At 35.7% G+C, this 18,945-nt stretch overlaps 1 protein-coding gene across 1 annotated transcript in view; it reads left to right on the top strand.

The window, feature by feature from the left end:
* LOC139740301 (popeye domain-containing protein 3-like) overlaps positions 1–16,275 on the top strand; it is a 40,483-nt gene extending 24,208 nt beyond the window's left edge. Inside the window, exons 5-6 of the mRNA XM_071650883.1 lie at positions 10,080–10,260; positions 15,398–16,275. Coding sequence (XP_071506984.1) covers positions 10,080–10,260; positions 15,398–15,402 — 186 coding nt within the window. The 3' untranslated portion in view covers positions 15,403–16,275. The remainder of the gene's footprint in view (positions 1–10,079; positions 10,261–15,397) is intronic.
* The last annotated feature ends 2,670 nt before the right edge of the window (positions 16,276–18,945 follow it).

The raw sequence follows: 18,945 nt of genomic DNA, 5'->3' as shown, positions 1-18,945 counted from the left end.
AATTTTTCAATGGGATGTTTGCAGGTGATGGAACCAATTAAAGGGAAATGATACGTACTTGTTCTCTTCTCTCTATCGTCTTTTCTCTTTCAATACAATTGTATATCATGCATATATATTTTCATATACAAATATACACACAATATATATTTTCACTATTCATGCACCATATAAAATATTTTCACATAGATACAAAATAATTATACAATTGTGAATATGTTTGTACATATGTGTGCATATACACTCAGCCAAAAAAAAAGTAAACATGTTTTATGAGTTCATATTTTTCATAGAAGATAGTGATGAAAATCAATGTATTATATGCCATATCAAATGTAATTTAATTGGATATCAACCTAGTAGGTCAATATTAATGACAACTTTACGCCTGAGTGAACACATTCGTTTTTGTCCTCCAAGGCACAAAAGTCAAAATTGCAAAACTTGATATGTTGTCTTTCATTTGCATAATATGCCCTTCAAGATAACAATGATAACAAAAGACCAATTTAGCACAATAAGAAACATTAATGGAATCTCTTTGGTTCTTTATAATTGACCTCAAACAAAATCAAACTAAACTCTAGGGGAAAACTAAAGAGGCAAAATAAGAATGTTCTGTCAACTCAAGCTTCAAATGACACAGGGAATAAATGCATCAAGATTATTAAATGAACAGGATATCTTCAATTCATTCATTTTATTTAGTAATCTAAGAATTCATGAGAAAAGTCGAGCAACCAAATATTATTCAAAATTTTCCTAATTTTGAAAAATTCGTTGAAATTTTTATCGTTTTTTGCAAATATAGCTTTTTCTCTTTGAATTGATTTGATTTGATTTCATATGAATTTGGATTTGATTGAAGATTCGTCATGTTCTTCCATTATTTTTAGCTTTTATTGATCTTTGGGCTTCAAAAATATTACACAGATCACTGTTTTACTTGTGCAACGTAATTCATGTTTTGTTTTGTTTTGTTTCCTGAGGGGGTGTTAATTTCGTATTTTATTCTTAATATTACATGGAAGAGCACTTACAAATGAAGTATACCTTGTTCAATTTTTGCAATTTTTACTTTTGTGCCTTGGAAGAGAAAAACAAAGGTATTCATTCATTCATGCGTAAAGTTTCCCTTTTTATTGACCTTCCGGTTGAAAGCCAATTAAATCAACTTTCATATGGTATGTAATGCCTTAATTTTTAGTCAAATCTTCTATGAGAAATATAAACTTGAAAAGATTTTTTTTTTTGCTGAGTGTATATATGTATATATATGTATATATATATATATATATATATATATATATATATATATTAGTTGTGTATAATGAATAATGTGTACTCATTTCCCGTTTAATAATCCGTCTTATAAAGTGTCTTTAAATATTGCTTTAGTGAATCATGACAGCATAAAAAATAACAATGATAATAACATAAAACACAAATAAGCGAGATGTCTCTTGATCGCATTGTTGTAGTGCAAGTGAAACATAACTTGACATTTTTTATCATTGCGAAAAGGGCTAAGCTTCCGTTTAAATTTCGAGTGGTACATTTTTAGAGCATAGGGGGGGGGGGGGGAGGGAGGAGGACTAAACACAGAAATAAAGGCCAGAGAGTGAATGTATTCTCTTGAAAAAGTGCTAGGTATATTAGTATGTAACATATTATCAACTACTGAACTCCGCTGCGTAGCTGAACTATTTAACATCTGCTGAAACTATACGTCGGAAGGCAGTAAGTTGTGATTAACATCAGGAACACAACACGTTTTTGTTGATTTTTGTTACAAAAATGTGGAAGTCGGCTCGGCCCGCGGCTCAGCTTCCACATTGTGACAGATGGATTTAAACACAAACGTCTGTGCCATCATTTCCTTCCTTTTCTGGCTTTGCTGTCGAGCATCCACGAGTACGCAATTCTCTTTCTCTTTCACACGCGCACAAACGCACACACACCCTTCATTTATTTCATTTTTTGTTTTATTCATTATTAATTTCCAACAAAAGTGTAATTACAGTATCACATTTGCTTATACAAAATGAACGCAACCCATTTCATATGATAGGGGAAATATTCTTCATGATTTTTTTTACTTTTTTAATCAAAGGTGTTATTAGGAACATTTTCTGAACATACCAGTAAATATCTTTTTCGAATCTCTCATGCCTAATGAACTACGCAGGCGAAACGATCAATAATGACTGATTTTATCACCCACACTCTATAACACAATGAAGCACTGTCATCTTGGATATTATTACACTATTACTTATTAGTCATTGCGTTGCAAAGATACGCACATACACTCAGGCACATATACATGTACATACGTATAACACACATTATACAAATGTCAAACAGGACAGACATGCATTATAATGGTGTATAATGAACTCAACGTGGAGGTTAGAAATTATAAGATATGACATGAGGGAGTCGCATATCATCAATCTTTAACATAGCGAACCGGTGATAGCGTTGGGATCTTTCAACATAAATATTTGGGTTTTCAGACTTAAAGGGATGGTACAGTTTCGGCTGAGATGGCGTTTCAGGTTTCCAACATTTTAAGAGGATTTTTTTAAAGATAATGAGAAACCTCATATGAAATATGAAAGAGCATATGATTCTAAAAGTAATTCAATGTTTATTTGATGAAAATTGGTTTTGAAATGGTGAAGATATCCAAAACAAAGCAATCCTAATAAAAGGTGGAACTCACCTTTTATTTGGATCACTTTGTTTTACTTTGTTTTTGGATATGTCAGCTATTTTCAAACCGATTTTCATCATCGAAACTCTGAAATCCTCTTGGAATTGTATGCTTTTTAACATTTCATAAAGTGGTTACTAAGTATCTCGCAAAAAGTTTAAAGCTGAATCCTCACCTCAACCAATACTATACTATCCCTTTATCCCTTTAAAGGGAGTTGCTCTCATTTGTCAAGTTTGCTACCAGGGTCGACCAATAATAATTACCTCGGTCAGCTGCCGGTAGGCCTTTTTTTTTTTTGGGGGGGGGGGGGGGGAGGGGTGCCATGGATTGAATGCCGGACTACCTACAGCAACTTCAGCTTTCTAGTAACGATGCACTTTGATTCTAAACGAAAGGACGAGAGAGAGAGACAGATAGAGTGAGAGAGTGATGTAGGCGATCCGGAAAAGAAAAGAAAAGAAAAGTAGGTTATGCGTAGTTTCAATGAAATATTCCATTTCAGTCAACAGTCAGCTTTTAATGAGATAATGCAAGTGCTAGAACTAATTCAAAAGTAACAAAACGTAATCTCCCTTTTTCTCCACGTGTATGCATTATAATAGTAATAATGATAATAATACTAATCATATTAATGATAATGATAATAACAATAATAATGATAATGAAATCAACTCTTTAGAGAGCTCAATATGCTCAGAGTGCTCATAAATACACAGCAAAATTAAAAAAAGAACAACAATGTTGTTATTCTTTTTTTAGAAGTCACATGTCATAAACGCTGTGATGTCATCAATGAGGCTATACCAGAGTTTGGTGTATGCATGAGTAATACACAGAGCGGCAACGCCAGGTGATCGAGCAAATCCAAAAGAGAGCATGTCGCATCATTCTTGGGAACACATATACCCGATATTCTGAATCGTTGGCAAAGTGCACCCTGTCATCCTTGGCCGACCGCAGACAGCAGCTGTGTACGACTTTTGCCAATTCATTGCAACGCCCAACATCCAAACTGCATCATCTCCTGCCACCCATCAAAACTCATGATCACAACACTAGGAGCGGCACCCAACGCTCAGAGCCCCGGTGAGAACAAGCAGATTCAGAAACAGTCCGATACCACACTTCACACGCATTTTGAATTCAGCAAGAGTTTTCTATGCGTAAGATTATACATGTATATGTTATGTTATGGATTTCACAGGAGGGCTACCCATACCAACAATATTGATTAATCTTTTTGGTTATTTAGTGATTTGAGATTATTCAGGGTATAATAATGTTTTGATTTTACATATTTTTCCCTCATTTTTTCCCGTCTTTTCCCTCTTTTTTTTTTCTTTCTTTCTCCTTTTTGTTCTTTCTTTTTGATCACGGCAAATCTTTTGTATGGCTACAATTACAGTGAATTTTGTTTATCAGTTTTGTATGATTGTATATTGTATTGTATTGTATTGTATTTTGTGTTTGTTTAAAAGAATATGTTGTATCCTATATGAATTCGACGATATCATAGGATATTGAAGGAGAATAGAGGTCAATACCTAGCATTTTTTTTAATGTATACTGTGCTTTTTTTGTGTGTAATTGATAGATATAATGATATACACGGGTTAAGACATCATTTTGTACACATGTAATAGTGGTATCCTTGGGTTTTTTTTTAATTATTTCACACTTTCGGGTCCTTGTCACTGATTTTGATAATGGCTTGTGTATCTTTTGAAATATCCAAAGTTATAAGATATCTATGATAATGTATATAATATAGAAAATATTTTTTATTGTTATATATATGTAGGTATTAGAAGAATTACCATATTGGCTGATATCGAATGATTTTAATTTGATATGAATATTGAGTTATTTATAGAGAGAGAGAGGGAGAGAGAGAGAGGGAGATGAGAGGAGAGGGAGAGAGGGAGAAAAGGAGGGAAACATAGACACAGTGAAACATACCTAGGAAAGAGGGATAGGGAGGGAGTGAGGGAGAAAGACAGAAAGAGAGAGAGAGAGAGAAATGGGAAGTAAGATAACAAAAAGATTGATTTTTTTTTGCAATCTGAAATGTATATCATGATATTGTGCAATATTAATCTCGCGATTCTTTTTTCAACTGTAATATTTTATATTTTATAGAATAAGTCGTACACTTCATTTGAGTTTGTTATGGATATTTCTGTGTATAGTTCATCTGTTTGTACATGTATTCCTCTTTTGAGCTTTTTTATGTATTCTTTTATATCATTTGCTGTAAAGCATCACAATTCGGCCTTTGGCTGCGACGATGTTGATATCAATAAACCATTTCAATTCAATATACATGTCATTTCTTTTTTAAATTGAGAAGTATGTGACATAAGATATGTATGTAAATTTATCTGTTGAACTATATAATCAAAAATATCAAGATATTTCTTGCCATTGCAATGGAAAGAAAAAGTTGGGTTCTTTTGTGTCACTGGTACATGCAGGTAGATTCTTCCGCCACTGCAAGTCAGTGATACAATTTTAAAGTTACCCATTTCTATCTCTCCGCCCTTTTATAGTGTAGTTTTTCCTTGCACATAGAATGCACGCAAGTAAACTGCGCATCATCATTCTCTCCAGGTTTGGTAAAAATGTAGAATGACTTTGAAAACATAACAGACAAAAATAATGGACACCGTCAATTCCCTGCTTTCATGGTTTTTGCATTTGAATTCGGACTCAAGGGTTTTTTCCCCTTTTGAAAAGTCTGCACCAAACGTCATTACTGAATGTTTTGATGAATCAGTAGATACCGGTAGATCTTCCGGTATCTACGACGAGAAGCGGAATTGCCCAAGAGGATTTTGAAGTGAAGGGTTCTAGATCAAACAAAATGTGTCAACGAAAGATTCAACACTTACTCTTCAGGTCACATACATGCTTTTTATTGTTTGTTTTTTTATGATGATTTTTTTTTTTTGGCTGTATAACTCATGTGACACGACAGAAATCAACTTATTTACAGCGTCTGTGTATGTTGGAATATTTAAGGTGTCAAACGAGATAATTATGGGATGTGTGTCAGGTGTGTCGTGTGTCATCAACCTTGTTTATTCATCGGACAGTGTTTAATGGGGAGCTTTAAGGTTAATCTCCCCCTCCCCCCCCCCCCCCCCCCAAAAAAAAAAAAAAAATACTGCATTCAATGAATCAACAATTCGACTTGTCTCAGTACAGGGCAACGAATTTCGGGAAAGAGAGAGAGGAAAAAAAAATGTTTCAAACAGGTTATTCTACACCTAATGAATTTTCTCGTGTACTTTTTTTTCCCAAAGCCATCGTGATCGTCATGCCAATGCATGCTCATAATCCTCGTGATGTGTCCTCCATTCTTTTTGTTCATCGTTAGTAAGATGCATTAGATTTGCTGTGATCCAATCAATATTACTGCATCCAGAGATTTTTTTAAAGATTTTACCCACCATAAATTCCAAATCATGAATTATTTCACACTAACGACGTTCATTCACATAACCAATTTGTTTGCGATCCATAGTGTTGGTTATGTACATGTTGTTGAGAAAATTATCAGAACAAGCAAACGTCTTGAGACAAATCATATAATATTGACAGCCTTGCATGTTATCCCAATGTTTGTGCAATAATCATGTTTCTGCGAGAATGAAACGGTTCTTGAAAACAGTGATAGGCTGGTCTGTATATTGATAAATGACATCTTCAAAAGACACCACGTGGTATAGTTTGCATCGCCTTTTGCTAGCTGTTCGACTCCTCTGTCGTGAAAGTTAAACAGTAATCACACAGAGGAGGATTGCTACCAGTATGCCTCGCTCCCGCAGTTCCGATCAAAACAAGAGGACGAGTCCCTCCATCACATAGCATTGTCTATATTCGGGCATCATTTGGTATGTAAATGACCTCACCTTGGTTTTCCTCTCGTAAGTGGTATAGCGAGGGAGCAGCCGGGGTAACCTCCTTGGTGCGTAATGGAAGTAAGCAGATGGTATACTAGTATGCCCCTCCAATGCATCCATCATCAATATCTTCACCGTCATCGGCGGACATTGGATCTTAAAATGTTGGTGCGACTGATGACTAATGAGGACCAGAGTGTGCGAACTTTCAAATAGGCCTACTATAGCTTTCGTCCTGACAGCTAAAGGCATTCCCCTAGGATCTCTTCTCAAACTCATTTTTTATTTTACATTTGTTTCGTGTTGTATTTCGAATGTTACATCACATCGAGATTGTATTCACGAATGAAACAATAGGACCAGTCCATAGAGGAAATGCGCTAGCATATGAAAGTGTATAATTATAAGTAATGTTTTTTTCTCTCTCGCTAAACTCTCTCTCTCTCTCTCTCTCTCTCTCTCTCTCACACACACACACACACACACAACTATTTTCGGTATATAATTACACATTTACATCTATGTACGAGGACATGCCCGTCCTGTTTTTAACGTCACAGATATTCATCATGACATTTAAACCGAAAAAAAAAAATATGGGTTGATTAGCAACATGTTTGGAATTTGCATTACCTCCACCAACAACTGACCAAGGAAGATGAAGGTATAGTGATCAATTACAGCAATCCATTGGCATAGGCACAGTTATGCAAACTCAGTACAACATTGCAATAAAGGAAATAACTTCACGAACGGAAATAGCGGGTCTTGCAGTAATGCAGCAAACAGTCAAAAGGCTTTGTATACCTATTATGTACTCATAAGATTGACATGTCCATTCATATTGCCTCATTTCCTCAATTATGTTATTGCATACTGTTTGGACTTTTGGATCTGCTGACAACTACAATGTCCATACTACTATTGGCAATTACCCTTAAGTGTGATTATGAGTCACATTAGTCGTGACTATGCATGTATAATATACTGTCTGACTCGTGTGGTTCAACTTGCATTGTAGAAAGCACCATAATTTCTCAGTATTAAAGGGACTGTACAGTACTGGTTGAGGTGAGAATTCAGCTTGTAACGTTTTGTGAGATATTTAGAAACCACTCTGTGAAATGTTAAAGAGCATACAATTCTTAGGGGAATCAAAAGTTTATTTGATGAAAATCGGTTTTGAAATGACTGATATATCTAAAAACAAGGAAAAACAAAGAGATCCTACTAAAAGTCGTGGCCTGTCAATTTTATTAGGATCGCTTTTTTGGATTTCTCCGTCATTTCAAGGTAAATTTTCATCAAATAAACGTTGAATCCTTCTTGAAAATTAACCCGCTTTTACATTCCATAAGAGGTTTGTCATAATCTCACAAAAAGAAGAAAAAATGTTATAAACCTGAATCCTCACCTCACCAGTACTATACAGTCCCTTTAAAGTTACAAGACGCGTGCATCCGATGGCTACTGCCCCTCTGACGTAAATATGTAGCCTATAACAGGCAAACAAAATAAACAATATCACTCTCTGAAAAATTAATGGAAAGTCACCTGTTCTGTCTTTTAACGTTTTTGGCTGAACGACAGAACACGAGAGTGCATATCTCATAGCAATTTCTTTAGATAATAAAAAGGGTTTTTTAACTATGAATTGAGATAGAGAGCGAAAGAGGAAGAGAGATTTTCAAGCTTTAAGCTTATGTTGCGATTCCTTTGCGTGATCGTTACCTTGAATAATGTAGCTCTCTTAGTGGAGTTGTATACTATCCTGTAACTGCTTCTTATCAATGTATACTTATTGTATATATTCTGTCTTGGCTATATGAGATGTACTTGCATACATTTGTATGCATTCCTATTTTGTGAACACGCATGGAATCTTGAATAAATAACTAAATAACTAAGAAGGATAACACAGGGCGTGTTTTACACTTAAGTACCTCCCTTCGGTCATTAATGGAAACTTGAGCGAGGTTTGGTTGCTTAGACATCATTTAAAGCTCGAGATGACCATTTCCAATTTGCTTGGCAACGAAGAGGGAGAGAGAGGTGGGGGGGGGGGGAGAGACAGATATCACAGGGAGTGATACCTCTTCAAAGGAAAATATTATGTGTAGCAATGAACATGTTGTGATTGTGATGCGCCGTGACTCACAAAAATACAGTTCATTCTGTGAACCTCTAGTAGAGGTCTACATACGAGAGTGCTCATCACTATGCCCGTTATATACCTACCTTCGATTCATATTTAGGCACATGGGCATGATACAGACTCTATGTTGATTGAGTATAACTCCTGTGTCATACAGCGAGTTAAAGGAGGTGACTATAGAAGACGCAACGCGCGTTAATATTATCCCCCGCCGTATTTCTTTCCACAGACCAGACGACACACTGATGTATGAATTTCCCTTGAGTTAAGGAGCCTTAGCGCGGAGCCGAGCCATGTTGTGAGCTTTGCCGTTCGCCGCTTCAGAAATTAATTGTTGCAAAATGCCCTTCAATCATGCGTGCGCAGAGTTTGATGGAGTGAACGTATCCATCAGTCGTAAGGAGCTTTCGGAGTCCCAGCACTAAATCTTCCGCGCAAGAACTATATAGCCTAGGGGAGGGCAATGTGTTGGGCTGTTGATGGCGGAAATTGAGATCTCGGGGTGAATGGCCATGTGCTTTTTGCAATGCATGCATTCACTTTTTTACACAGCTGAAGAGATACATGCACTGTATAATATGCAACTCGGTACCGCCAAAACCATGAACAGCTAAACACACACAGGAGTTATCGTCGCTTGTCGGCGACCGGGGACGTGTGTGTGTGTGGGCGGGGGGGGGGGGGGGGGTGTTTGTGTGTGTAACATGAGAAAGAAGGCATATTCCATTACATGGAATGACTATCGAAAGTTGAATACTTAAATGGTATTGGGGAAAATATATTGTGGAAATATTTCGTAGGTAATGAATAGACGTTTTCAGAATTGAAATACTGTAGGTAACCTAATACTATTTGATTTTGGTTAAAGATTTCACATATTACCGAAAAAGGAAACAGTCGTGCTTTAAAAGTCGTATCATAAAAATAACAAAATTATATGAAATGTTGCACGCCGAGCTCTTGATAAAGGTGTTAAAAAACACCTAATCATATAAAATTAATATAGGCAATGGTAAGCAAAAAGATCAAAGCGTCTGTGATAAGCATACAAGATTGCTGATTGTGCCTTTCAATTGTACCGTGTATAAATGCTTACAATGACATAGACCTCAAATTATGATTTTCATATTAAATACACATGTCTCAATGTTCATAATCATTTTATATTTCTGTGTATTGTATACGTGTCAGTAGATGACGCAAATTACACATATATTTACATGGTAAGTAAAAGAAAAAAATCGAGAAAGAAAAAATAATTCAGGAAAGTAATTATACAATCCCCCTCCTCAAACAGGGAGGTCGAGCTGATATCAGACTGCCGAGTGCAGGTCGACGACCGACTACCAACTACGACATGTCGGGACACCTGACGGCCGGTACGCGCGGGGCTTGTGGGGCCGGGATCCCCGTGATTCATCGGACCAGTGCTGGAGATGATAAGCCCGGAGGCAGGAGCGGTAGGGATATCTTACCAGGTACATAAGAGTCAATAAACAAAAGTAATTGATGAAGAAGACACGAGAATAAACGAACATGTAAAAATATAAAACCTTAAGAAGAGATCGTCTTTTTTATAACGTTCAAACAATGCGGAAACATTATCTTTATTTATGTATTTTATTTATTATCATTATTTTTTCTCATATTTACTTATATTTGTATTTATCTATCTATTTGTTCAGTTAGTCGGTTTGGTAGTTACCAAATCTTCTGTAAACAGGGTACTTTCAATTACAAACTGACAATTAAAGTCTTGCATGGCTTGCTCATGCATATAACGTTCTCACGCATAATTCAGCAGCTGCCTTATTACATTGTTTTATAATGCTGCCCGCTTACTTTTCTCTTGAAACCTTCAGAGTTTAAAATTCTAAGCTTAGACATTTAAATTTTGTTTCCTTATACATGCTGCAGCTGGAACCTCCCAATTATTAGAATAACTTGATTATGAATCAAGTTGGCATAGTGGATAAGACTTCCGACTCCCGAACGGAGGACCGTGAGTTCGAATCCCGCCCAGTGCTTACATCCTTGGACAAGATGTTTTTACCCACAATGTCCCTCTCGACCCAGGTGTATAAATGGGTACCTGGCGACGCTAGGGTAATAATAATAGCAGGGCCCTCTGGTAGAGCAGTGGCAACACTGAAGAGGCTACCCTGGGTAAATAAGACCTTATTATTATTATTATTATGAATACCCAAATGATGCGTATTAGGTAAACAACACGCACCATTTTGGTAAAGGTAAAAGTAAAAGGAATGTATAAAAAGAAAGGATTGGTTACATTTAACGAAACTCAACGCAACACTTTAAATAAAGTAAAACAATCTACATGGTATTAGCGTGTTTGCTGGTGTCTCGGCGAAGCCGAAATTAGATCCCTGCATATATTCATGCCTTACAAGCGTGTATATGTGTTTGCGTGTATATGTGTTTGCGTGTGTGCGAGTGTGCGTATATGTGTGTATTTCTATGATAAAGGGAAATTATACCCAAGTAAATAATTGAGAGAATTCAAAAATATTAATAGCAAACAAATACGTAAAGTTATCGAAAAGCTCGTCTAGAAATAAAGAAAATGAAAGAGAATTTACATAATTATTTTCATTTCCCGAACACGATGAAAGCGCTTTTAACCTCTTTTGAAAGCAGAGGGAATAACTATACACTTTTATACTTATATACATAATTATGACAGTAAGAAAACGAAGGAATTTATATTTTTTTGTGAATATTTGTTCAGTAGTTCTCTTTGTATTATCCTTGTTGTCCTGCAGTGAATTGTTGTAATTTTCGCATCCAGCGGCACCGAAACTTTAAAACGTCATGACTTTTGAACTGAGTGTCCGATTTTTTTTCTCAAAATTCATTGGTGTGTTCAATTCAATTCAATTCAATTCAATTCAATTCAATTCAATCTATTTCACATCTTTCAAAAAAAACCACAATGATAGACATACATGTATGTATAAAATGTACAGAACAGAACACAGAAATATACACAAAACAAAGCATAAGCAGTACAAGGACAGTTACAATGGAGTATAAACGCAGTAAAAACAGTAAGATCTGTAGCAGATGTGTGGGAATGACAAAAGGCCATTGGCCTGTCAAAGGTCAAACCCTTGATGGACTGCATCTTACAAGTTTGCGTTTTAAAAATTGTGTTTAAATCACAGAACATAAACGGAGCCAAAAAGAAAGACAGGAGAGAACATGGTAAGAATAGGATAGAGAGAAGCAATGACAAGATTTACATGTACTAAACTCAAAAGACAAATACAAACAAGCTAATGAGCTACAACAACAATAACAAACAATATATGAACAAACAACAGGCAATCAATAAAACTTAAAGATACCTCATAGTATATTGCATATTATTTTTTCTGTAATAAATAAAGTTTATACTTCCTTTTAAAATCACTTAAAGTGGAACACTGTTTAAACTTATCTAACATATCATTCCAAAGTACAGGACCTTTATAAGAAATCACTGTTCTTGAGAATTTATATCTATAAAAAAGGAATATACATTTTATGGGAATTTCTAGTAACATACATATTCACATCAAAATTATAAATGAAATAATCATTAAAAGTATAAGGTAATAACTCTTTGGTGAAGTGTTCTACTAGTAGTGCTGCAATCGACCAATTCACATATATTCAATTCAATTCAATTCAAAGTTTATTTCATTTTTCGACAAAACATATGTTTCACTTCTTTTGATAACAGAGAATGAGGTAAATAGAACATAGTGAAGTGAAAAGACTGTACAACAATTGAGGACCTATAGTAATCATACATAGTATAGTACAAAAGAAACAGAAGTGATCAAAGTGAAGTACATGTATAGCGTTGCATAAAGTGCGAAAAATGGAGGGACCCACTAAAAAGACAGAGTTTGTAGTATGTGGGCCCCTCTGAAAAAGAACATCGATGGAAAGATAAATTGAATCATCGCAGATACAAAAAATAACAAAGTGGAAGAAGTCTGGAAGCCCACTGAAAATTAGATTACCAGATATACACTTTCATAGACGCGAATGAACATGAAACAGGACTAGACAACAAGATAACTACTGAAGAAAAGGTTGTACAGGACAAAACGGGATGGACAAGGCTGACAAACTGAAGACAAAATAGCAGACAAGAATGCACAACAGAAACAGAAACAGAACAACAGAAACAGCGATCTTCGGCAGAAGCATGCCAAGAAAAACAGAAGATAGTTGTGGGGAAAAAGTAATATTTTGACGCCTGAAGAAAAGACAAGGAAATGGAAAATAGAGGGACGTATGAACAGGAGTAACATACGGAAAGTCAACTTCAAGACGCTATGGGCAAAATGGCATAGATGACAACATTGCGAACATCCAGGAAAAAAATACCATTAATTCTACGAAGAGGCATAGATGACTACATTGCGAACATCCAGGAAAAAAATACCATTAATTCTACGAAGAGGGTACAAAGTGCGCAGATCAGTATATAAGAAAAAGGCCAAATGGTTAATTCGGTATTAGGTGAGAGTCATCTAATACTATATTTGTACTTAAACTATCAACAGTATTACTAAAAAGCATATATTTCGTTTTTGTGCATTAAGTGATAGCCTATTGGCTCTGACCCAGTTTGTCACTTTTTTCAATTCAATGTTAATTTTGTAAACGAGAAAATCAATATCATTATGGGCACAAAATACATTAGTGTCATCTGCAAAATGAATAAAAGAGAGGTCGTCGGATACGCGACAGAAATTATTGATATAAATAATGAATAATAATGGCCCTAAAAGACTTCCCTGTGGGACGCCACATTTAACTTCTCTGACAACGGAATCATTGTTTTTAATTGTAACAAATTGTTTTCTATCAACTAAATAACTCTTGAACCACTCCAAGGCCTTCCCACGTATTCCATTATGCGATAACTTATAAAGTAAAATATCATGATTGATAGTGTCGAAGGCCTTGGAGAAGTCCAAGAAAATACTAACTAAATGAGAATGGTTATCGATTGCGTGAACAACTCTATCAACAAAATGCAAAAGAGCATGCGTAGTACTATGTTTCTCACGAAAACCAAACTGAGAATTCGTAAAAACGTCATGTACCTTCAAAAAATTGATCATTCTCTTGTAAATAAGTTTTTCAAAGACCTTAGACAATGACGATGATAATGAAATTGGGCGATAATTGCTGACTTCAAACTTATCGCCTGTCTTAGATATTGGGATTACTTTAGCTAATTTCATTTTATCAGGGAACACACCATTAAAAATTGACAAATTAAATATATGAGCAAGTGGATCAGCAATTGAACACCCTTAAGTATAAAATTATCTATCTCATCATAACCAGAACTTCGCTTATTTTCAAAAGAGGAAACTATATAAATGATTTCAAATCTATTAGTTGGTATGAAAAATATAGAATCAGAATTACGCTGACCTAAAAATTCAGTAAAATGAGCCTCACGGACGGAAACAAGGAATGGGGTCAGATATGACCCAGTCATGAAATGGCTAAGGGTGACCCCATTAGGGGTCTTCATGACCAAATTCCGAGTCATTTTTGACCCGGAAAGGTGTATGACCCCAACGGACCCAGTTCCGGGTCAGTTCTGACTCGGATGTTTTAAGAGTGTATGACAGAATCTCCTTGTTGCTAATTGTGTTTATTGTATATGATTGAAGTATTTGAAACATACGTGCAGATAAAGTCTGTGTCCAGCAATATCTGCAGGAACAGATACAGCGTGAAATATGAACACTTTACGATGTAGCGATTGTTGCAAGACGATGGTTACGAGCAGAGTGAAGTATGGTGTGGTAATTTCAATTTTGATATTTTTTTTTTACAAAAGCAAATCTCATAATGTGAGAATTTCCATAAGCTTGCACACGCATTCTATTTTTTTAATCAAATTGAACTGACTAATTTCATTGGTAAGACTTGACGTGTATGATACTTGCACAAACGTATTACGCTACCATGGCAAATGTCGAGTTTTTTCAATAAGTTGTGTGAATCTTTGAAAAATCTATGATTGCATAATTTAAGAGGAAACTTCTATTTTTTATTTCACTTAAGTATTAACCTCCCTCCCTCCATGTCGCTTTTCAGATTAAAGTGTTGACCAGCTTTAGTATTATCTTCGAACGTGCATGCTGTTTGACAACAAATTAAAACTTTTTATAACTGTGGTCATGAAGCTTAGAAAAGAAATCAAGTTAAAAATTACATTGAATATTGAATGATTGCCAGTTTCTTACATGACAATAAATGTTATTTTTAATTCTCAGAGGACTCTGCAGCGATTGAATGTACACAACTTAAAATATTATTATGTCGGATATTTTTCTCTAAAAATCTTTAAGATATAATGATGGGGATTACGATACCTTTGAATTGTGAAATAATGATTCGATTATTTGTTTTCTTGTTTGTGTGTATGTGTGTGTGTATGTGCAGTGTGTGCGCACTTTCAAACGAACTCAACTGAGATATTCTCTACAAATATTCGAAAGTCGATTTTTCACTTCCTCCGGGATTTCCTCCCTGAGCTGAAACTTCTCGATTCTCTTCCCTTATTCCTTTCAGTGTAGTGAATTTGGAGTCGAACGACGGATGAAAAAAAAAAGAAGAAAGATGTATATGAGTATATACATATATCCATCGACTGAAGTGTATGACGTCAACTGGCAACATAGCAGGATGTGCCAAGATTTATTCATGGAGCAGGTGGTCACTCTTGAATCACGCGCGGTGACATTTGAGTGTCATCCACAAACCACCGTCGGAACGATACAAGCGTGTATGTGTGGATCTCTACAAGTCTACACCCAACTCCGGCTCAAGGACTCGGAGAAGTTCGTTCGTAGTATGGAGGGCATTCCAACCACGATCATGCGCAAGAACGATGTGCAGCAGGATCAGACGCGGGGGCGTACGACTTTCGAAGGTGATACGAAATCGTGATGGAATAATTAAGCACGTAGACAGGATATGCCTGGGTATGAATGGGTGCTATGTTATTCCTCTTCAACCTTTGGACCGTTATATATCCAGCAGGCTGATTCACCTCATGGTGCTTCTTTCTTTTCTCTCCAAGTTGCTGGTACACAACGATTATGCATTGGAAGCTATGCATTAACTCATCCAGTCCCAGAAAACACATTGCTGTTATTTGGTGCTATTTTTATTCACAAGATTTGTTTCCAAGTTAGTATTTTAATACGGTAAAGCAAAAGAAGAAAAAAAAATATTTAAGCATTTCCACTATATCACATCACATCAATTCAATTACTTTATTTTCAAAGGTAATACATAATTAAACGTATACAAGTGAAGAAGTAAAGAGTTACAAAAGCCATAAAGTATAGTACATTGTTTCAGTTGCATGTTTTTTAAAACATTTTAAAGGGATGGTAAGTTTTCGTTGAGATGAGGGATTCAGTTTTTAGCTATCTACGAGATAATTAGAGACCACTTATAAGATATTAAATTCGTATAAAATTCTAAGAAGAGTTCAATGTTTATTTGATGAAAATCGGCTTTGAAATGGCTGAGTTATCAAAAATAAAGAGATCTTAATAACAGATGGAACCCATCTTTTTTTTCGACGACTCTGTTTAATTTGTTTTTCGATACCTCAGCCATATAATCTTTGAAATCTTCTTAGAATTGTATGCTCTGTAATATTTCAAAAATGATCTGTAATTAACTCGCAAAAAGTTAAATACTTAATCCCCCATCTCAAAAGCTATACAATCACTGTAAACGCTTTAAAAATTTTGATTGATTGCTGAATTTGCAGTGCATTCAAAATTAGAAAGACGTTCCTGCCTCCTCTCTCCCTCTATTTCTCTGACATTTTTAGTAAATTACTTTCTGATTAAGTACAGATTGTTGCAATAATTCAAAATATTGTATGTGGTATTTCCCCAATATGATAGGATAAGTGGGAAATGATCATTTCTGCAGGAAGAAATTGCCCAGAACTTGATGGTTATTAGAAAGAGGAGAGAGAAAGACAGAGTTAACGAGAGAACAATACAGAGGTCCAGAACGTTATTGATATGCAAATGACCCCGCCTGATTGTATTGTTCCAGTAAAGTGACAAGATGAAAAAAAAAAACCAACTTTGAATGAAGCCATTCGCTAAATAAATACAGGGTGTGTTTCTTTAACCCGCAGGGTAAAATTCAACTCCAGCTGAATTTACGGGCGTTGTTGCTTTGACATCGGATAGATTCGAGTTGTTTAATTGTAGCGCTTCCCAAATAGAATACTTGTGATTAATGGAATTTGAACATTTTGCACTGTTGTGTTATCCTACATTATTGTTTTTTACGGAACCTTTATCTATAGTACGCGGGGTCACCTCATGACTACTTCTACGTACAATTCAGGTGTTATAGCGTTTTAATAGAGAAATACAGATTGCCGGTAGTTTTGTAAATGTGTGATGACCATTGCTACAGAGTAGATTTCATGTGACCCGCTTTATACTGAATTGTGCTACCTTTTGCACCTTAGCTTGCTCCATAAAACGCGTTGCATCCAAACCTGTTACGACACGTGCCACGTGCGCAGTTCATGGTCTACTAAATAGATATTTCCTCAGATCTTAATGGTAAATGGAAGCACTGTGTATGGTAATGATGAAGAGTTCCAATGTCTTGACTGTTTTACATATCAATGACATTGAAATCAATGGTAAAACTAAAGTGTTTATTTCGTTTTATCTCGCTTTAGAATAAAGTGTAAGAACGTGACGCGTGCACATGCACGTTCATGCCTGCAGACCAATCTATGCGCATATACGCTTGTTTAGAAAGCAATCATACATCAACTGATTTAATTCATTGAATGTTCATGTGGTTAAAAGTAAAAAGGAAACAAAGAAGTGTTTGCAACCAAAGAACATCCTGAAAAATTATCATGCTACAATCTCGGTCTCAAATAGGCGTTGGAACAAAGAAATGTCGTGTAGTATTATCAAAATTGAAAGCGTGATATGCAAATCGCATGCTCATTTCTTTGTTTGAATGAAAGAAAAAAATACAATGCTTGTGGTATTAGAATGTTAATTCAAGCGTACCCTCAGGTATGTAGGATGAAGTGTACTTAACATATTGCTCCTAATTTGGGTTGCTGTGTTTTATTAAGTCTAAGACAATGCCCATAAATTGACACCTGTTATCATGATACATTCATCATCTTTACCAACAGTAGCTTGCAAGACTCAGAAAATCAAACTGTGCCTTAAAAACTGTTTGTTTTCCTAATGGTTCCGTTTTGATATCTACAGAATTTATGTTGTTGGGTTTTTATTAATTTTTGTTTGAAAAGGATACGTAGTACGCTGCATACCTCACCATGACAGGGTACCCACGGAAATCTCAAAGTTTGTACGGATATCGTTGGTTGCCATTTCTCGAAAGCCATTAAAAACGAGGAAAGATATAACTCCACATCACACGGAGATGATGCTAAGTTGTCATGGGGATATTACGACACGGCGTACGTTGTGGTTAGTGTTTAATGTGCAAGGTTGATAAAGAGATCGTAATAACTTCAAGCATTGTGAGGGATTCCGGAGGGGACAATGCTAACGTTACTGTAGGAGTTAGTATTGCGACCATTTCCCGTCTATGGCGCTTTCTCCCCCCCCCCCCCCCTCTCTCTCTCTCTCTGCGATATGATCTGGAGATTAGAGTGAGTTCCCAGGGACACCAGTTTATTGAGTGACGAGTGTGAAACATGAACTGTGCTTGGCCCTATGAATTTGTTTCGGATGGCAAAACAGCAGTAAAGAGTGCAGGGATGAAATTTAATAGAGCATGCATATTATACTATACACAGTTACATGTGTGTTAATGCACATAAATTCCTTGTGTATTGCGTGATGTGATGCAACAGTATAAAATAACTCTTATGTGATCATATAAAAGTGATTAACTGTGGTGGTTATGCAGTATCTGCATCTGGGGTAGGTATCATGTCAAGTTTTCTTTTATTTATTCATTATTTTACCCCAAACAAAACAACATTTAACAGTTATTTTATCATCTTCATGTTACCTGTAAGAGTAGACAAAAAATGTGCTTGTCGATGAAGTGGTCGCTTTGAAAGGCGGTTCACC

The sequence above is a fragment of the Diadema antillarum genome, unplaced genomic scaffold, assembly GCF_040938485.1.
Source record: "Diadema antillarum isolate AM-2024a unplaced genomic scaffold, OU_Dant_1.0 seq00000846_RagTag, whole genome shotgun sequence".
Taxonomy (NCBI): Eukaryota; Metazoa; Echinodermata; class Echinoidea; order Diadematoida; family Diadematidae; genus Diadema; species Diadema antillarum.
This window is presented reverse-complemented; position numbering and strand designations above follow the sequence as displayed.